Source organism: Pyrgilauda ruficollis, unplaced genomic scaffold (genome assembly GCF_017590135.1).
Source record: "Pyrgilauda ruficollis isolate IOZ18807 unplaced genomic scaffold, ASM1759013v1 scaffold247, whole genome shotgun sequence".
In the NCBI taxonomy this organism is placed as follows: domain Eukaryota; kingdom Metazoa; phylum Chordata; class Aves; order Passeriformes; family Passeridae; genus Pyrgilauda; species Pyrgilauda ruficollis.
The window spans coordinates 96,706-117,608 of NW_024523789.1; the positions used below are offsets into that span (position 1 = coordinate 96,706).

The 20,903-nt window shown below is 54.9% G+C and overlaps 1 protein-coding gene across 1 annotated transcript; it reads right to left on the reverse strand.

Moving 5' to 3' along the window:
• Nucleotides 1-780: 780 nt before the first annotated feature.
• Nucleotides 781-19,084, reverse strand: MFSD4A (major facilitator superfamily domain containing 4A). The gene is made up of 10 exons (XM_041470479.1): nt 18,766-19,084; nt 14,222-14,375; nt 11,454-11,693; nt 7,031-7,199; nt 5,366-5,481; nt 4,805-4,978; nt 3,397-3,544; nt 2,726-2,796; nt 2,426-2,546; nt 781-1,552 (listed from the first exon to the last, which is right to left on the reverse strand). The coding sequence occupies exons 1-10, from the start codon at nt 18,993-18,995 to the stop codon at nt 1,488-1,490; spliced, it is 1,488 nt and encodes a 495-aa protein (XP_041326413.1). The 5' UTR covers nt 18,996-19,084; the 3' UTR covers nt 781-1,487.
• Nucleotides 19,085-20,903: the final 1,819 nt, after the last annotated feature.

The window sequence follows — 20,903 nt, forward strand, 5'->3', positions numbered from 1 at the left end:
GGAGAAACCTGGGACAGTGGAAGTGTCCCTGGCCTTGGAATGAGAAGGTTTTTAAGATCCTGCCATCCCAAACCCTTCTGGGATTTGATTCCAACCCTAGCAGAGATTCCAGTTCTATTCCATCCCCACAGCAGATCCCATTCAGGCTCTTTGGGATTTAAGGGATTATGGGATTTAAGGTCCCTCCCAACCCAAACCATTCCACAGCTCTTCAAATTCTAAGAGCAGTTTAATTAAAAAAAAAAACAAAAAAACCCCAAACCTGTTAGATTTCAAGTTAATGAGTTTAAGAACTGAGAACTGGAGGTGTTGGAGTGAATCCAGTCAGTGAGCAATTAGCAATCAATCACCTTTAATTAAACACTGCTTTATATACACACGTACATATGTACATCACATACAGCAGTTCAAGCAAGGAGTTGCATCCACAGCCACTCCTGACAGGAGGAGTTTGACATTCCCCAAAATTCCAGTCCTCTCCTGGTGGCTGGGACAGGCCATGCGTGGGCTGTGGGAGTACCTTACACAAGGCACCTGGATGAGGAGATTGCACAGGTGAAGCAGCTGGAGCCTGGCTCCCAAAAATAAAATTAAAAAAAAAAAAAAAAGAATCTCTTCTCTCTTGGAGCTTGGCTTGGAAGTTGGAAATAAAACCAACATTAAAATAAGACACTGCAGCTGGAGCAGCTCGAGGAGTGACTTAAAAGCAAAAGGAACCAGCACAGCTCATTCTTGACTTAAAAAAAAAAACCCAAAAAAACCAAAAAAGAGGACCCCCCCCCAAAAAAAAAAAAAAAAAAAAAAAAAAAGGCAAATGATTACTTAAAATCATTTAAGAGGCCTGAGCATGCTGAGTAAGACACTGTTTAGAGTGTGGAATATACAGGAATTAAGTGTGCAAATAGAGACAGGCCCTGCTGCCTGTGTGCACCTGGGGGGCTCTGCCACTGTGGGACTTCCCCCCTTGGGAAGGATCAAGGGAGGTGGCACAGAATTAGTGACAAAAACGAATGAAAACCCAGGATTGTGCTGCAAATTCCAGTGGGTTCCTGTGCACCACAGGCCAGAAATAAAATCTATTCAAGCCAGGAGACATTCAGTCTTGGATGAGGAGCAGAGAGCAGCTTTTCCTTTTCACCCTCTGTCCTGAGCAGGTAAAAAAAAAAAGTTCATTTGCAGGAGAAAAAAACTTCATTTGCAGAAGAAAAAAAACTTCATTTGCAGGAGAAAAAACTTCATTTGCAGGAGGAACTGCTGTGCAAATGTCCCTGCTTTTAGTCCCAGGATCAGGCTGGCAGGATTTTTGGCACAACCCCAGTGCTCAGCTTGACATTTTGGGCTGGATTTCCTCGATTCTGCCTTACCCCACCTACTGTGCTTTTGATTGCAGAGAACTTGCATGATTCAGTTCATTAAATGTGAAATCACCCTTGGGAGAAATGCTTAATTGGGGCTGGTTTATTGCTTGTGCAGAGCCGGGCCCTCCCTCAGCGCTGGTACTGCCCCGTGTCCTCGGGCACTGCTGCTTTCTCCGGGGAGGCCTCGTCCAGCTCTGCGAAAGATTAAATCGGTATTTCACCTCAATGGATACTTTTATTGAGATTAAAGGGGATGGGTGTGAGGTTTTCCCCTCAGGAATGTTGTTATTCTGTCACCCCCCTCATCCCCACCATGTTCAGGCCTTCCCTGGGCACCTCCAGGGCTGGGCACTCCAAACCCCCCTGGGCAGGCCCCTTCCAGGAGGAAATTCCTGCTGATGTCCAACCTGAGCCTCCCCAGCCCAGCCTGAGGAACCAGAGATGTTCCCTCTCCTCCTGTCCCTGTTCCCTGGGATAAGATCCCAAATCCCCCTCGGCTGTCCCCTCCACGCAGGGAGTTGTGCAGAGCCAGAAAGTCAGACTCCACTTGATTTTTATTTTTTTTCCCTTCCCCATCTCCATTCCCAGCCCCTCAAACTGGGGGCCCAGCCCTCGAGATGTGACCCCAGCAGTGCCCAGCGCAGCCCAAGCCACACCTGGATGTGTTTTTTGCCTGTCCCACTCTGCTCCTTTCGTATAAAAACAACCAGCAGCTCCAGACTGAGGTGATAACTCAAAAATCCTTTATCTGTGAGGCTTTTTCCAGAGCCTGACAGCTGCCCTTGGATGGCAGCCCTGCTTATTCCCTGGATTTCAGCCAGGGAACAGCCCAGGGAAGCTGGTGCTGTCTGTGATTCCTGCTTTTTTCCCTTGCTTCTCCAGCAGAAAAGAAAGCAAACCCTGAGCTGTTGCTGCCAAGGCTTTGTGGGCAAGACAAAGCAGGAAAAGGAGAGAGGAAGCAGCAGGAAAATAAACATTTCCTTGCATTTTGCTGGAATCTCTGGAGTGAGGCTTGTGCTGCTCTCGCTCCCATCCCAAAGCAGGGCTCAGGGCTGGGGTTCCCTTACCTGCGGAGGGCTTGGGGTACATCCTGTGGAAAAACACCAGCAGGGCGTAGAAGGTGAAGGCCAAGCATCCAAAGATCATCCCACAGACCAGGAAACTGTAGCTGCCTCGATCATGGATAATCTGCAGTGGGATGGGAAATAAAAAAAGGGATCAGACATCACTCAGATTCCTCGTGGATCATCAGGGAGGGCTTTGCTGGCTGATAACTCAAGGCTCAGGGAGTGCCCAGGAGCAGAACTGAGGGTTTGACTCGTAAATTCCAAATTTATTTCAGGTTTTGCCAGCTCCTGGCTACTCACCGAGCCCACCAGCAGCTGCAGCACCATCTCTCCAATGCCAGCTCCAGTCACCAGCACGGTGGTGGCACAACCTGTGAGGAAACAGGGCAGGGGGTGGTGGCAGCAGAGTGACACAGCCAGCAGGGCCACCCTGTGCTCCTTTAAAGCTTTCTTGTGGATCTTACTACACAAAAATCAAAAATACTCGGTGTGTATTCCCACTTAATGCTGAAAACGCCTCAGCAGACCTGCAGTAGTGCAGAAAAGTGAAAGTTGAAGTAAAAAAATTCAATCTCCTGTCACCTGTCCGTGCTGGCAGAGCTGATGGTGCCTGTTGCTGGGAAGGATTTTGTGTTTCTGTCTCACTGCCCTCGAGACAGGGACTGGCAGGGAGCTCCTGGGGGAGCTGGCCAGGCTCTGGGTTTCCAGCTCAGGTAATCTGGTGGTGTTTTCAGAACCAGATCCCTCCAAAGCAGCGTTCCTGCCCCTCCCCGAGCTCCCCAAACTATGAACCAAGGCTGGATCCCTGCCTGGGGTCTTTATTAATCAGCAAAACAGAGAACTGGCCACTTCCCTGCAACAAATCTGCCTTCAAAAGCAAACCTGAACTTCCAGGCCTCTTGAGAGAGGAGGAAAGGAGCTGAAAAAAGGGGATGGAATCTAAAAATGCACCTGGTTAAATGGCAGCTCACCTTTGTACTGCAGGATGTCCTCGGTGTAGGCCAGCATGCTGGGGAAGGTGCTGCTGAGGAACAGCCCCAGGGATGCTGTGCCCACAAACAGGAAAACCACGCTGGAGGAGAAAATCAGGAGCAGCAGGAAGGTGATGAGGACCCCAACCTGTGAGCAGCACCCGTAAAAATCAGTCAGAAAAATGCTGAGTGCAACAGGGTCTAGAGTTTGGTTTTAATAGGAAACGTTCTGGAAGAGAAAATATGTTTATTTTTATTGGGAGATAGTCTGGAAGAGGAAATATGCTGGGAGAAAAAAAAAAATCAGTGTCTGAGAAACTGAATGGCCAAAGAAAATCCATCCGACTTTAAAGAATTTTCTAATTTTCATTATATAATTTGGTAATTAAGTCTTAATTTCATTATGTAGAAACTTAAGGTTTTATCTGAAAAATATACTTTTAAATGCAGTAGTACCTTCCACAATATTTACATGTCTTAATCACTAATAATTCTTTATTCTGCTGAGTAAGACTGAAGTCACTTTCAATAATTACAGAATTAACTCTCAATAACTGCTCAGAAAGCAGCCACAGCATTAAAGCCAAAGAGGAACTGCACTTAAATTAACTTTCCCTCACCTCTGGCTTGTAGGGGAAATAACCAAAAGCTCTGGGAAATGCCCGAGTGATCCAGGGCAGAGTCAGCAGAGGGAGCTCTGATATTCCAGCTCAGCAGAAATTTGGATCCTGAAGCAGCCAAATTCCAGCTGGAATTTGTTATGACGATGCTGCCGTGACTCCAGGAGCTGCTGGATCCTACAACAGCTCCCAGCACTGCACAGGGTCAGTGACAGCCAGGTGGATTTTTACTCAGAACACACCAAAATCTTCTCCCCACCCTGTTAGATGGGTATTGTAACACACTGTAATGTGTTTTATTACCAAAATATAGCAACCAAAATCACTTCTGGTTCAAATAAATTAGCAGTTAACTGCCTGCTTTGCTTTTTCTCTCCGTAAGAAGCGGGATTGGGATCATCCCCTCCCTGTTTTCTGCCATGTCCTCACACAGATCCTCCTTACAGCTCCCACAAGGATTCCTGCCCCTTTCCCAAGGTGTTTTATTGACTTCAGCAAGCCCTGCCAGCTGCTGCAGCCTAAGCAGTGAATTTACAGCGTGACCTGCCTTCCCTTTGCCATGGCAATCCCAGGATGTTCCCTGTGGATGAAGGAGTCACTGTGTCAGGTCAATAAAATGGGCAATTTTTTAGTGCCAACTCTCCTGGTGCTTTCCCAGCTGAGGAGCAGGCTCAGGAAAGCTGGGCCATCAAATTTCAAATCGTGGCTACCAGGAGGGCACCTCCTTGCCCACCCTACCTGTGCAAAGCCCCCAGGTGTTAAATCCAAGGAATTAACCCCATCCTTACCACGTTGATGAAGACCATGGTGGCTGGCTTCATCCTGTAGGACACAGGGATGGAGATGAGCCTGCCCAGGGTGATGAAGCCCCAGAAGAGGCTGGGCAGGTACCCGGCCACCTTGTGCACCACGGCCAGCGGCTCCTCCACGGCGTAGCTGTACACGAAGCCTGAGTACTCTCCCTGCAGGAAAATCCTCTCTGTCACATCCCCGTGGGGACTTCAGGCTCCTCTGTCCCTCAACTGTTCGTGGTGGAGAGCCTGTGCATGGTGGAAGGGTTTGCAGATCCACCAGCAGCAGGATGTGGGGTTTAGTCTGTCCTAAAAGGGCAAAGCTCCACAGCTGTCCCAGGGAAAAGCCCAGCCTGCAAAGATCCTCCCTGCCCTCTTGGAGTTCCTCACTCTCCAAACATCACATTTAGAGCTCAGGGTTGCTTATCCTTGGAGATGGAGAGCTTGGGAAATTCCCAAACTTGTCAAACCCCTCTCACCATTAACCCCTGAGGAGCCCCTGGGCGTTTCACAGGGGTTCGGAAGGAAAAAATCCAGAGCTTTGGGCACTGAACTCACCACGATCCCGTCAGTCATGAAGAGAACCAGAGCCCCGGTGATGTGCACGGCGAAATAGGTGAAGGAAACCCCTTGGAAGTTCTTGCTTTGGCAGCAGCTGAACAAATCCTCGTGACCTGGTGGAGAACAATGCAAAGCAAACCTGACCAGAACGTCCCCCCGGGCTGGGTGGCTGCCAGCCCTCAGTGGGGTTTGCTTTGTGGGACAGCTCCAGGACAGAGCCAACCAGGACCCTGAATGTGGGGCACTGCTGAGCTTGGGGGGCTCCACCTCACCTTTACCTTCCTCTAAGCTTCCAGAAGGAAATGGGAATGGGTGTGGAGTCTGCCCACAGCCTGGGATGCTGGATCTCCACAGCCTGGGATCCTGGTTCTTTGGGGAACCTGCTGCCCACACCCCCAGGGATGCTGGGCTCTTCACACCCCAAAATTCTGGCTCTCCATACACCAAAATCCTGGGCTCTCCTCACCTCAAAATCCTGGGCTCTCCATACCCTGGGATCCCAGATCTCCATACCCCAAAATCCTGGCTCTTCTCACCCCAAAACCCTGGATTCTCCGTACCCCAAAACCTTGGCTCTCCACTCTCCAAGATCCTGGCTCTCCACACTCCAAGATCCTGGCTCTCCACATCCCAAAATCCTGGCTCTCTGCACCCCAAAACCCTGGGCTCTCCATACCCCAAAACCCTGGGCTCTGCTGCCACTTCTCTTACTGCAGCTGCTCATGCTCCTTTTCCCATTTTGGGCTCCCCAGTTCTGGCCCCGCTCTCACAGGCAATGAAAACAACCATGGCACTCATGGCCCAAATCCCCTCATCCCTGGATCTGCCCCACAGGGGAGCCCTGCCCAGGAGAGCTCCCAATCCTTGGATAAGGGATATTGCACCCAACAAGGCACCTTTGGGAGAGGGGGACACACACACACGGAGCTTGGCATCACCCCTGAGCCCTCCCACATCTCAGCACCTCCTGACCTTGAAGAATTTCCTGAAATTCCCTTTTCTTGCCCAGGGGCAAAGCCATCTTTCCTGGAATAACACGGAACACTCCCCATAGTCCTATGCCATATTTACTTCTGAGATTCACTATTTACCCAAGGAATTGACTCTGACACGTCTCTCCTGGCTAAGAAAGAACAATGTCACCATTGTCCCCAAGGCAGGGTGCAGCCATGAGGTCAAGAGCAAACTATTGCTGGATTTCACTTTTCCCCTCAAACAAGGGAGGGGAAATTTGTTATTTCTTATTCCTTTCCTACAAAAATCACCATCTGCAGCACAATGACCACTTTTAAACTGAATAATCAGTAAGAAATGTGACCCAAAACCAGGAGAGAATTAAGGTGCACAACTGCCATGTGTCCCTAAAGGGTTGGGGGGCCCAGGGTTGGCTTTAGGATGGCTTGGAGCAACATGGAATGGAGAAACACAGCCTGAAGGCCTCATTGGGATTGGGATACCAACCTCTGTTGAAGATTCCATCTAATTTGAAGGTAATTGGGCACCATATGGATTGTTTGGGTGTCCCTGGATGAGACCCCTGTGCACACTTTGCACACTTTGTTTCCTCCTCAGACAGCAGTGCTGGATCTCCCATTACACCCAGACACGCTCAAATATGGCTTTTTCTCCCCCAAATCCACAAGAGAGGCACCTCCAGCTCACCTGCGGCTGTGTGGGGTCTCTGGCCAGCGGTGGAGAGCTCGTCCTTGTCCCCAGGCCGTGTCTCCAGGGCCAGCTCGTCAGCTGACAGCAGTGGGTGGCTGCTGCCGTTGAAGCAGGGCACCATCCGCTCCTTGTAGAGCAGGAAGAACACAGCGATGGGCACCGGCAGCTGGGGAGGGGACAGAGAGGGGGTGAGCACCTGAACGTCCCAAAAACACCCCAAAAACACCCCAAAACCACAGCCCAGCTCCCCCAGCAGCAGCGGTTTGAGGTGCTGGGCTCAGATTCCGCAGGGGAGGTGCCTGAAGGGAATTTCAGAGCAAGGAGAGACGGGGATGGGACAAGGAGATGCTGAGGCTGGGTGGGGATAGGAGAGAGGGGAAAAGAGGGAGAAAAATGGGAGAAAAGGCTCCCGATCTGCTGAGGCATCCCCAGCCAGTCCCAGGCCTCAGCATTGGGGTGTATCCATTGCCCACAGTTTGGGATTCCCCAGTTCCCAGTCCCACTCTGGGGTTTTCCCTGCTCTCCACACCCTCAGCTTTAAATCCACCAGGTCCTTTTTGCTTTAACCAGGCTGGGACAGTTTTAGGAGGTCCCACCCATGGCTGTGGCCACTCAATCCCATCCCTGACCTTCCCTCCTGGGCAGCCAGATTTTGGTGCCATTTTCTCCCAGAATTCCTTCCCAGGATATTTTTTGCTGCTTCTTTCACCTGGAAATGGGCACAGAAACCCCGAGACCAACCTCCCAAAGTGCCAGCCCTACAAACCCCAAATGTTCTGGGATCCAACCCTGGCTGCTGCTACCCAAAGACTGAAACCCCAGAGCAGCTGCTGCCTGTGGGAGCAGAGCAGTTGGAATTCTGCGGGAGGGAAGAGGGAGCTGCTCCCAGCCCTGTCCCCAGCCATTAGCAGGGGTTGCTCAGCACCTCCTGAGAGAGGAGCCTGTGGTTCCCAGGCCAACAGGGACAGCCCAGTGCCCTGCAGCAGCCCCCTGGCACAGCCTGAGCGGAGCAGGGAGGGTCCAGCCACAGCTCTGAGGTCCTCTGTGCATCCAGGGATGCTCCAGCACTCCACGGTCCCACCCCACATCCATGGGGCAGCAGGACCCCCTGGCACAGTGATCCCAAGGGATGAGCCCGCTCCTAGCCCACACCCACGACACCCCGGTGCCTCCCCAAAAACGGGGAATGGCTCTTTTTTTCCTTTTTTCCTTTTCTTTTTTTTTTTTTTTTGGTGAGGAAACAGAGGGGAGCGAGCGAAGCTCTCCCGTCTCCTCCCAGCACAGCCCAGCAGTGTTTACACTGCAACCAACTGGGGGAGAAAGCCAGGAAATCCTAAGTGACAGCTCATTCCCTTGTTTTCTACATGTCTGGGAGCAAGTGTGAGCTCCAGCTCCAAATTTCCTGCCTTTTGTTGGCTCGTGGCATGATTTAAATGTATGGAGAATTCCCCCCCATCCCTCCCACCCCGCCCCTCGCGCCTGAATTCATTTATGAGGCCTGCATTGTTCTGGGAACAATGGGAATAGGAACAGTGAGTTCGGTCCCATGGAAGAAAAACGCATTTGCTTGATAGTTCTGATCCTTCCGGAGGTCAGGACCAGATTTCATTCTTCTGAATTGCAGATTTAGCAAAAATATTCCCTCCCCTCAGACGGCCTGGCTGTGCAGATAACGGCCCTGGGCACTCCCAGCCTTGAGGACAAGGTCCCAGTTTGGGATTCCCCAGTTCCCAGTCCCACTCTGGGGTTTTCCCTGCTCTCCACACCCTCAGCTTTAAATCCACCAGGTCCTTTTTGCTTTAACCAGGCTGGGACAGTTTTAGGAGGTCCCACCCATGGCTGTGGCCACTCAATCCCATCCCTGACCTTCCCTCCTGGGCAGCCAGATTTTGGTGCCATTTTCTCCCAGAATTCCTTCCCAGGATATTTTTTGCTGGTTTTTTTAGGTGGGTTTTTTTTGTTTTTTTTTGTTTTTTTTTTTTCCCCCGGGGTTTTTTTTTTTTTTTTTTTTTTGGGGTTTTTTTTTTTTTTTTTTTTTTTTTTTTTTTTTTTTTTTTTTTGGCAGGAAGATTTTCTTTTCCCAAGAGAAAAAGGGACACCAGAGCATTTCCCACCAGGAGCCAAGGGCCAAACAGAACCCCCAGTTCCCTGCACTGAAAACTTCCCAAATTCCCAGAGCTGCTCCCTCCCTCACCTGTCCAAGCAGAATTCCTAATTCCCTGCATCCAACACTTCCCAAATTCCCAGAGCTGCTCCCTCCCTCACCTGGCAGCTTTTATCCATCCCCAAAACCTCCACAAGCTGCTGCATCCCCATCTCAGCGTGGGGATATTCCAGCTCCTTCCTTCCCTCCTGCTGCTATTTCTGTCTGTTCCCCCCAGGAATCCGGGATCCTTCCCTGCCATTGTATCCCAGGCTCCTGTAGAGCACAATGGAGTGTCCCACACTTCCCCTGGGAAAGCACCTTCCTGACAAACACCTCCCTCTCCACGGAACATTTCCCTGATTTCCAGCCCCTTGCAACGGGCTGGGTGATGAAATTTCCGTTCTGTGGGAGAACTGAACTCTGAAATATGGAGGTTTTGTTCCAAAATCGGGATGAAAAGGCAAAAATTTTTTCTTGTCGAGTGAAAGATTTTGGCTGGGAGTGATCCAAGTGCTTTGTTTTGATTATGCTGAGCTGCTTCATTTTCCCAAAGCAAACCCATTTTGCTTCAAAAACATCGGCACAGCTCCGCTGTCAGCTCTGCACTGAGCACTTGTGCCAGAGTCAGATTGAGACATTTCCACTCTAAACAAAAGCAAGAGCTCGAAATGAATCATTTCAGCTCGTGCCTTGTCAGAATCCACACAAAAACCGGGCTGGAAATGTGGGATTTGGCCATTTTATAACCAAGCTGCTGCTCCTGGTTTCCATTTCTGCTGTTAACTCTTTTCATCCATGTCCCTGGAGGTTTAAAAACCCCTTCCCATCATCTTCCTCTGCTGGAAAAGGGTCAGCACTTTGGAGCTGAGCTGCTCCCAGCATCTCCAGCAGGTTGGGGTGGTTTAAATAAAACAAAATCAGTTTCCTCCATGAGGATTTGGGAAAGGCAATCACAGCTTGGCTCGGGAGCTTAGCACATCTAACTCCCCACTGTGTGTTTGTTATTTAACCCTTATCCCAAAACCTCTCAGTCTCCCAGCCTCCCTTCCACGTTCCTGGTGTTCCTCCACAGCCTGTGGGAGTCCTGGGAATTCTGTATTCCACCCACCCACCTCTGCGTGCAGCACTTGAGCGTGTCCTGATGCACAAACCCACAGCCTGTGGTGCCATCCTACCCCAAAAACACCCTCAGGACACGGCTGGGGACAGAGAGGGCTCTGGAAATTCCCAAATCAGACACATCATCGGGTTCAAAGCAGGTGTGAAGCTCAATGGGTTTGCTCAGGATCCGCTGGCTCTGGAGTAATTAAAAGCACATTTCCCGTGGCACAGACAGAGCTGGAGATAATTAAAGCTGTGTCTCCTCCCAGGCTGGGCCTTTTTTGGGTAATTCTACCCAGAAACTCATCCCAGCACCTGCCCAAGCTCCTCCCACAGGGAGCTGGGAGGGCCTGGAAACCCCTGGATGGGGAAAATGGGGGTGTTTCAATAATTTCATAAATGGAGAGAGCCCAAGGAAAGGAAGTGCAGCTCCCCTTGCCCGGTGCTGGTGGAGGGGTGGCAAAGCAGGGACAGGAGAAGGGGAATGTGCACATCCTCGAGCTCTGAGAGCTGAATTCCAGAGGGAAGGAGCTGCCAGGCAGCATCACCCATTTTACTGCTCCTCAGGTGGGCAAAAGGGACAGCAGATCCCTCCTGTCCCCCTCAGAGGAAGGACTTTTACACCTGCTGTGATCTCCAGGGAAAATAATAACTAGAGAGGGGCCCTGATCACTTCTGTCCTATCATCCAGGTCACTGATGGGCGCTTTCCTGGGAATATTTCCAAATCCCCTCCTGCCAAGCCATCCCCAGCTGAGCACGAAGGAAAAACTCTGCATCTGAGCAGAGTTTGCTGGTCCAGCTCCCAGAGAGCTCGGACAGACCCCTGAATCAATCCCAGCACATCCAGCAGGGAAGTGCCTTAATAAAAACAAGATTTGGTAACAAATGACCCTTTCCCTGCATCTCACCTCTATTCCAGGACCCCCCAAACACCAGAAACCCCCCAAATCCCTGGAGCAGGGACAATCCCAGCTGGATTCTCCTGAGATGATCCCAGCTGGTTACTCCCAGGATGATCCCAACTGGATCTCCCAGGAGGATCCCAGCTGGATACTCCTGAGATGATCCCAGCTGGATTCTCCTGGGATGATCCTGGCTGGATACTCCTGGGATGATCCCAGCTGGATACTCCCGGGATGATCCCGGCTGGATATCCAGCTGCAGCACTCACATTGATGAGGGCCATGATCCAGAAGGCGTAGGACACGCGTGTCACCACCATGCCCTTCATGGGCAGGTCGTAGTGGGACAGGTTGCCGGGGTGGTGTGGCACCAGGGACTTGCGGATGTGCGGGAGGTTGCTGGAGGCGTTGGCCGTGCCGTTGGCCAGGATGCAGTTGGTGTCCGACAGGAAGGGGTCGGCGATCAGGGGGCTCAGCAGCGCCCCGAAACCCACGAAGAAGTGCAGGGCCTGCAGGAGGTGACACGCTGGAGCAGGAGGGTGGCACAGCCCCCCCAGCTCCTCCTCAGAATCACAGAATTAATTATGTTGGAAAAGACTTTTTGTGATCGAGTCCAACCTGTGACCTGACACCACTGTGTCACCAGACCTGAGGGCCACTTTCCACCAACACCTCCAGGGATGGTGATGCCACCCTCCTGATGCCCAACCACCCTTTCTGGGGAGAAAATCCTCCTAAACTCCATCCTAAACCTGCTCGGGGCATCCTAAACCTGCCACAGTGCCACAGCCAGGTTTTCCAGGAATGGTGATGCCACCCTCCCAATGCCCAACCACCCCTTCTGGGGAGAAATTCCACCTAAACTCCATCCTAAACCTGCCCAGGGCAGTAAGGGCCCCACGGTGCCACAGCCAGGCTTTCCTCAGACACACCCAGGAACGCTGATGCCACCCTCCCAATGCCCAACCACCCTTTCTGGAAAGAAATTCCTCCTAAGCCCAGGGCAGTGAGGGCATCACAGTGCCACAGCCAGGTTTTCCAGGAATGGTGATGCCACCCTCCCAATGCCCAACCACCCTTTCTAGGGATAAATTCCTTAAGGCATTTACAGCGTGGTGTGGCTAAAGCTGATAAACCAAGAACTTATTGTGTATTGTAATCAGGAAATAGCTTCTGATTGTGGTGGTGTGAATTGTAACACCTGTATTGTCTCACCCTTCTCATGAGACTGAAAGTGACACAAAGGGTTTTAAACCACCTCTCTGTTACCCCATTTCTGGGTCAGAAAAAGATATAATCCAACAGCCACGCTGCCCTCACCTCCTGTTCCCAGCCCTGGAATTGCAGCTCCAGCTCCTGCAGCCCCAGATTTCCTGGAGAGAGGAGGGAGATGCTCCACACCCCTCAGCCCGGTGTCACCCCTCCCTGCAGCCAGCCCGGGACACTGTCACCTCCTCCTGCAGGGTGATGCCTCTCAGATGCAGAGAAGAGCAACCAGCCCTCCAAACCCGCATTCCAGGAGGAATAAAATCTGTCCCCTCTGAGGGTCAGGATCTGTCCCTTCCCAGGATGGGATCTGTCCCTTTCCAGGGCCAGGATCTGTCCCTTCCCAGGATGGGATCTGTCCCTTTCCAGGGCCAGGATCTGTCCCTTCCCAGGGCCGGGATCTGTCCCTTCCCAGGGCTGGGATCTGTCCCCCCCCAGGGCTGGGATCTGTCCCCCCCCAGGGCTGGGATCTGTCCCTTCCCAGGGCAGGGATCTGTCCCCTCCCGGCTCTGGCAGTGAGCAGTGCCTGGGCTGGCACTGCACGGCCGCAGGGCTGCCAAGAGGGAAGGCAGGAAGGAAGGAGGGAAGGAAGGAGGGAAGGAAGGAGGGAAGCAGGAGCAGAGAGTGAAGCACTGGAATGAGCAGAGAGATGGGGCTGGAGTGGCACAGCAGACAGCGAGTGGCATCCAGGTCCCTGTCACAGCCCGGGTGGTGGCAGTTGGTAATTAGCAGTAATTGGGGGTGTGGGTCTGAGCAGTGCCAGAAAGGAACATCCCCCATCCCTGCTCCACACCCCCAGCCAGGCTGGAAAAGGCTCTGAGGAAGAGGAGGAGGAGGAGACCCAGCTGCCAGCCAGACCCCCTGCCCTGCCAGGACAGCCTGGCCATGGCCTTGTCACTGCTCCCGAGGCCCTGTCACTGCTGTGGCCATGTCACTTGTCCCTGGCCATGTCACAGCCCTGGGCCATATCACAGATCTGGGCCTGGCACTGTCCCTGGCTCTGTCACTGTCCCTGGCCATGTCACTTTTTTCTGGCCCTGTCACTTGTCCCTGGCCATGTCACAGCCCTGGCCCTGTCACAGCCCTGCTCCATCTGCAGCCCCACAGTGACCTGGCCCTCCATGTCCTGCTTGCTGCTCCTGCTGGGCCAAGGGCACCTCCTCCCCCTCTCTCCTGCCCCTCTCTCCTGCCCCTCCCGGTTCCTCTGGCCGTGCCAGAGCCTCCGGTGCCCAGCCCAGCCCGGGGCAGGAGCAGACAATATTTTCCAAGCTGTGACTACTGATGGTCCTCTGACAGCAGAGCTGTGGGATTTCTGGGGGAGGGAGGGAGGGGAGGGAGGGAGAACACCCATGCATACTGAAATGATGGCAGAACAATAGCCAGTTAGATATGACACACCAGCTGATGTCTAGACTTTGGTAACTGGTATTTGAAAGACGTTCCCCTGCCCCTCAAGTAAAGCATGTGGCTCATTCTTTAAAACTACTGTTACTCAGAGAAGCTTTTCCTCGAGCATACTTTATTGAACTGCGCACTCTTGTTCAATAGTAGCCATATGTTTTGTAGTGTGGTAAAAATTAGCAGGCATGGCATAATCCACCGTCTTTCACAGAGAAACTGGTAGAATCAGGTCCTGTGATTCTTTTTTCTTGTTTTTAAGCCCACTACAGACCTGCACAACATTTTCTAGAAGATGCCATGATCTCAGATGCAGTAACCCAAACAGAGATGAGCACACAGAGACTGCTGTTTCCCAGTAAATAAACCTTACCTGTGTAACCCATGAATTTTCCAGGGATTTCCTGATTGCAGCATCGACTACAAAAGATCTGCCCACAGAGTCGACAGTGGTGCCTCCTTCGGAAAGTGGTGAATTTCTCACTACAGTCGTAACATTCTTTGCACTGGCTGTCAGGCATCCAGTACTGAGGGAGGGAGGGAGGGAGGGAGCCGGGCGAGATGTGCACAGTCATGGCAGGAAAAGCGCCTGGCAGATGAGAGAAGAGCAGCTCCGAGCCTGGAGAGCCGAGGCTGCTCCCTCCAGGGTGCAGAGCAGGGGGAGAGGGGCAGAGGCACCAGAGCTGGGGAATCCGAGGCTGGGAGCAATGGGGAAACCTCCCAGAGCATCCCCAAAACGCCTCCAGTGCAGAACCCCCCTGGGGAGCAGGGTCCTCACCAGTGAAACACTGATTGGGGGGTGTTATGTCCTTAATGAGCATTAAAAATGTCACCCCGGGTAAAAACTCCTGCCTCCAGCCATGGCTTAATGACACAATTGTGCCCCCTGCAAATGCCACCAGCCCAGGGTGGCACCCAGCCCTGCTGGCCCTGGCACCAGGGGGGACCAAGGAATTGCTGCTGGCAGTGCCAGGCCCCCAGGTGCAGTTGGGGGACTCAGCTCAGCACCCAGGGATGATTTCCTGAGACACAAAACCCTTGGGAGGCACCCAAAGCGAGGCACCCCGTGAGCTCAGCCTGTCCTGATGATGCCAAACCCCTCTGAAGGGCTGGAAAAGCAGCCCTGATGTCACAGCCTGGTCTGTGTCCCCAGCACAGCTCTGGCACAGCCCAGGGCAGGCTCGCCTCCAGCAGGGTGTGAAACGAGCCTTGCAATGTCCCGAATTTCATTTCAGAGCACTCAGAGCACGCCCTGGCTCCATCCCAAGCCCGCAGCTGCCCAGGAGAGGTTGGGGCTGATCTCCATAGGATCAGGATGGGCAATTCCAGAGCCAATCCTGCAGCCAAGGCCAGCAAAGCTTCCCCTGTCCCTCCCACACGGATTTAGGAACCCCCACCTCCCGTTCCCGTCGCAGCAGGATCTCTTCAGCTCCCAGCACAGGGTTTTTTTGCACCACCTCAGGGAGTGTTTTCCAAATCCCTCACATCAAGAGGAAAAATGATAATCAGGCCAGCTCAGACTTGCAAAACTGATCATTAGAAACCCAAAGCCCCGAGGGGACAAGGTGAGGATGTGGAGGAGGCGAGGATTATCCCCTTGTCTCCTGCGGGAAGCAGGGCCAGCCTCGGGGAGTTCTGTGGCCCCAAGGGGCTCATCCTGCGCTGCTCTCTGAGCAACAAAAGGTGGCAGTGACAAGTGAAGTGTCCCGAGAGCTCCAGGAACCTCCAGGAGATGGGAATGTGGGGGCAGGGACAGAACAGGGCTGTCCCTGGGAGCTGTGTGGACACACACAGGGGCTGTGAAAGGAGAATAAAAGGGTCCCATCTCCTCAGCCCTGCAGGAATGGGATGGATCACGCTGAGAGGAGCCTGCCCAGGGCTCCAGCACGGCTCCAGTTTCCCCAGTGCCCTCCTCATCTCTGCCCACACCACTGGGGTCAGCCCGGGGCTGCCCCAAACCCTGGGAGCAAAAGTAAATTTTCAACCCGACACAAAAATGCCGTTTCTGAATTAAAAAAAAATCCCAATACCAATCTGGGGCACTCTGGTGCTTCTGTCAGCAGCGTGTGCAGGGCTTTAACCTCACAGTTCAAGCTTGAAATGCAACAAAACGGGGAAGAGAAGTGAAATGCAGGTGCACAGAGCTCCCCCCTGGAGCTGGCAGTGCCAGGAGTGGGAATTCCCCAAAATTTCACCTCCCCTCGTGTGTCTGAGCCCAGGCTGGTCCCATCCCACCTCCACGGCTGGGGCTGCTCCTGCAGCCGCACACCCCATCAGGGGCTCCTGGGAATCTTTTCCAGCTGATTCCAGGCAAGAGAAGTCCTTGGGGTGCTCAGAGGAGCTCAGGGCTCCTTTTTGGGGGGCTCTCTGTGCTCCTGGAGCCCCCCAGCAGCAGCAGGGACTGAGGAGGGCTCCAGCCCAGCCCCAGGGATACAAGCCCTGGGAAAAGCTGCATTTCCTGGGGCAGAGCTGGGCACACATCCCAGCAAACCCCGGGGAGCAGCAGCCTGAGGTGGACCTGAGAGCTCAAACCCCATTTCCTGGGGGGCTGCTCCCCCAGCCCTGCCTCTGCACCCCCAAAAATTCAGGGAAGGGACCGGCAGCAATCCAGAGCTGCAGGACAGAGCAGCAGCATCGTTCCTCCATCCCCTGGCTGTGGCAAAATTTGTTTTTCCTTGAAATCTCACACCAGAGGGAATCCTGGAGCTGGGTCGTGCTGAAGGGACAGAGCAGCCCTGAAATCTCTCCTCCCAGAGCTCCAGGAGCAGCACCCAGCAGCTCCTCTGGGGATGGGAGAGCCTGGGTTCAGGTGCCACCACCCATTCCTGCCCCAAACCCTGGCACTGCTGTCCCTCAGGGGTCACCCAGACCGATTTAACCCAAAGGAAGCAGCAAACTCTGCATCCCTCAGGCACCAGGAATCACACTCAGCTCGCAGCCAGGCTCAGGGATGCTCCACAGCAGCTTTCCAGCTCCTAACTGGAAAAGATGACCTGTCCAGTGCTCCTCCCTGCGCGGCACTGAGGCCCTGAGGGCGGCGTAATTTGATTTATAAAGCCTTGGCAGGACGGCTCAATCCATCCATCCCTGAAGAAGGGATTGTACCCGAGCTCCTGAAGCCTGAACAATTCTTATTCCCACTCATTTGGAGGCTGCAAGGCTCTGAGTAACCTCCCCACAACACTCACAAGCTCCAAATATCTCAAATATTCCCTCCTGCCTGCCTGGCAGGGCTGTCAGTCTCCAGTGGGGACTCCACAAATCCCTTTTTCTCCAAAATCCCAAGCACATCCTGCTTCCCAACCAGCACCAAACACACTCTTTCCCCCACAAAATGCAGCTGTGGAGCTCAAAGTTTGGGAATCCCCAAGCACAAAAGCCCCGATGGGTTCTGTGCAGCAGAGAGCCGGAGCTTTGGGAAGGAGCTGGCAGCAGGAATTCTGCATTTCCCTCCCCTGCTCCTCCAAACATATGCGAGGCAGCCCGGGGGCTGGCAGAGGCTCTGCTGCTGACCCAGCACCGTGGCACAGCCGCAGCGAGGTCCCCACGTGCTGTCCCCAGTCCCCCACTTGTCCCCTCCTCCCCCAGCTCCGGGGGCCAGGACAGCTCCACGTCCCACGGTGGCGATTCACAGGCGCTCCAGGAGCCAGGGTTCCCCCTCGATCCGCAAATATTTAACACCAAACCAGGTTTTTCAAGGATTCCTGGGGGGATTCTCCCTGCTCAGCCCCACTCGTGGTGCGTGGATCTCTCTCACACACGTTACATCACCGCCCCAGGAGCGGTGACAACGTAAATAATCAGCTGATCCCGGAGCTGTCACCCAGCCCCAAATCAAACGCCTCCCTGGCAATCTTCAGCCTTGAGCCAGCCTGGGTGATTTATCTGCAGCACATCCTGGACACGAGGCTGGCTGTGAGTCCCTGTTTGGGGCTCTCTCGGGGCCCCTCAAGGTCCCCCCCGGCCCGGTGTCCCCCCCTTCCCTCAGCCACACCACGAGGACCGCTCGCATCCCTCCACGTGTTCGCCCAAACTCCTGGAAAACGCGGCGCTGCCACCATTTCCAGCGCCGAGGTTATTAAAACACGCTTCCAAATATATTCTTGGGCGATAAACAACCAAGGTTAAGGAGGAAAAAAAAAACCCCAAAACAACAAAACAAAACCCTCGCGGGAAGTTCTGGCTGGAACTTCACGCTCAGGCTGTGGCTGCGCGGGGCTCCAGGGAGCGGCGGCTCCTCTCCGGGGGATGGAACCGCACCGGGAGCCGAGCGGGGCGGCCGGGGGAGGGAAACCCCCTCCCCTCCGAGGCCAGAGGGCTGCGGACCCTCCGCGACGCCCCCTGCGCTCGCTTCCACTCGGGAATGGTTTTCCCACGCAGCATCATCCCACGGCGCGGCTCAGCCCCGCAAATCCGGCTCAGCCCCCCAAGCCCGGCTCAACCCCTCAAACCTGGCTCAGCCAAACCCGGCTCAGCCCCCAAGCCCGGCTCAACCCCTCAAACCTGACTCAGCCCCCCAAGCCTGACTCAGCCCCCCAAGCCCGGCTCAGCCCTCCAAATCCGGCTCAGCCCTCCAAACCCGGCTCAGCCCCCCAAACCCGGCTCAATCCCGCAAACCCAGCTCAGCCAAACCCGGCTCATTCCCACGAGTCCGGCTCAGCCCCCAAGCCCGGCTCAGCCCCTCAAACCCGGCTCAATCTCGCAAACCCGGCTCAGCCAAACCCGGCTCATCCCCCAAGCCCGGCTCATCCCCCATGCCCGGCTCAGCCCCCCAAGCCCGGCTCAGCCCCACAAGTCCGGCTCATCCCCCAAGCCCGGCTCGGGGCGGCCGGCGCTGCCCACCCGCGATCCGGGCTAAGGGAGGGGGCTCTGCGGGGACCCCCCGAGGGAGCAGCGCTGAGTTTGCCAGGCTCTTACGTCCTCTTGAAGACCCCTCCGAGGCAGCTGCCGAGCAGGAGGCAGAACTGCTGCGAGAAGAAGACCCAGGTGATCTGCGAGAGCGAGCTCTGGGTCTGGCAGCGCAGGTCCAGCAGCGTGGGCCCCAGGAAGGCGATGCAGAGGCCGAAGCTGAAGAAGACGCTCCAGTAGGTGAGGGTGGGCTGCAGGTTCCTCCGGAACCGCGCCGACACCCGCTCGTCCCACCACATCGTGCGCGGCGGCGGCGGCGCGGGGCGGCCCCGCTGCTGGAGCTCGGGCGCTGGGCTCGGGCCCCGCCGCCGCCCCGCTGCCGTGCCCGGCCCCGCTCCTCCTTTGCGGGATGTGGCTCCCGATCCCGCCGCGCCGGGCGCTGGCTCCGCCTCCGGGCCGGGCGGAGCGGGGCTCCTCTCCATCCCCGCCGCCCCCGGAGCCGCCCCGCCGGACCCCGGCGCATCCCTCGGGCGCTGGAAGCGGCGTCGCGTGTCCGCCTTCCTCCTCCTCACCCTCATCCTCCTCACCCTCATCGCTCCCAGCTCCCCCCCGCGGGGGTCGCATCCTCCTCTCAAAAGTGGGGCGACCCCTCTGCGCCCTCCCCGGCATTAAAGTGCAGCCACAGCGGCTACACCCGCTGGAGCAGAGCGCAGCCCAGGCAGGAAATCCAGAAATTCCCTTTTTTTTCCCTGCTGCCAGCCCTCCCCGCGGTCCCCCGTGGCCCTGAAAAGGTGCCACCGTGCCAGACAAACGCAATTAAAGTTGCCCCTTGCCTGGGTAAGCAGCACAAGCTGCCTTGGGGCGGGGGGAGGGCGCGGGTTTTAAAGCCGGAGCGGTTGATGCTTACGCAAAAGGTCTTCTCTAGAGGATGGGTTTATAAATATTTCACCTACTTTAGCTGGGGAAGGCTGGCAATTTTTAGAACACTCTTTCCAGGCAGAGCAGAGCCGGTGGAGCTCTGCCATGACGGAGAGCTGGCTGCAGGTGGCCGGCCGGGCACGGGACTCGCCCATCCTGTGACCCGTGCCTCTGGAATGCCGCTCCGGGGCCGCAGGTGCTCATTCTCACCTGGCCAGAGCTTAATCTTTAGCCAACCCCAAATTACATGCCAGCCCTTGTTCTTCCGTGCCATCCTGCCCGCAGAACACGGTCACGGTCCCCGCCACCACCGCAGGGGACAAAGGGACTGTGACAGCGAGGCGCGGGTGATAACCGCACCCCAACCCCCCCCAAATTGCCCCAAACTCGAGGCTCCTGCGGCTGCCGGGCCCTGAGACCATGAAACAATCAAAGAGCAGCTGAAGCGCCCCGAGGGCCGGGAGCGGTGTCCTTGTGCTGCGTGACCGATGGGGACAGCCAGGGCCAGGCAGGAATGAGGCTCAGGGACAGCGGATGAGTCAACGGCACGGCGGAAATTGGGTTTTATCATCAGGGCATCAAACGCCTCCCAAACCAGCCTGGATGGGAACGCTGAGCCACAGCCTGGGGCTGTCCCTGCCGGGCAAAAACTCGATTTGAGGCCGCGCTGCTGCAGCAGCCTCTGCTTCCCTTCCCCATCGGGAGGGAGAAAGGATTGGGATAACAAAGCCTTTCCACCTAAAGGATTGGTATAACAAAGCCTTTCCACCTAAAGGATTGGGATGACAAAGCTTTTCCATCAAAAACTGCTGGGAAGGGCAGCCAGGAGCACCAGTGCAGCCACCTGTGTCACCTCTCCAGGTGGCCCTGGCTGGGTGATCTCCAGAGGTCTTTTCCAACCCAGACAATTCCAGGATTCTGCCCTCCCTTTTCCCATCCATCTCCCTGCACTGATGGAAGAGCTGATCCTCATCTCCCACACTCCAGGGGCTCTGCCCCAAAAAATCGGCTGACAAAGCTTTCCCTGGGGCACATTCCAGATCTTTATCTGGAGATAAGGGAGATCCAGGGGGCTGAGAGGCCTGAATTCCTGCTCCACCCCCCTCTCTGGTGGCATCAGCTCTCCAGGGCTTGAATTCCCAGCCCTGAAATGGCCCAGCAATGCCCTCCCAACCTCTGCAGCTTCTCTGCACTACCCCAGACACAAAAGCAGCATCCAGAGGTGACAAATACAACCCAGCCCTACCCAGAGCCACACCGAGTGACCTGGGTGCTCCTGGGAATATCAG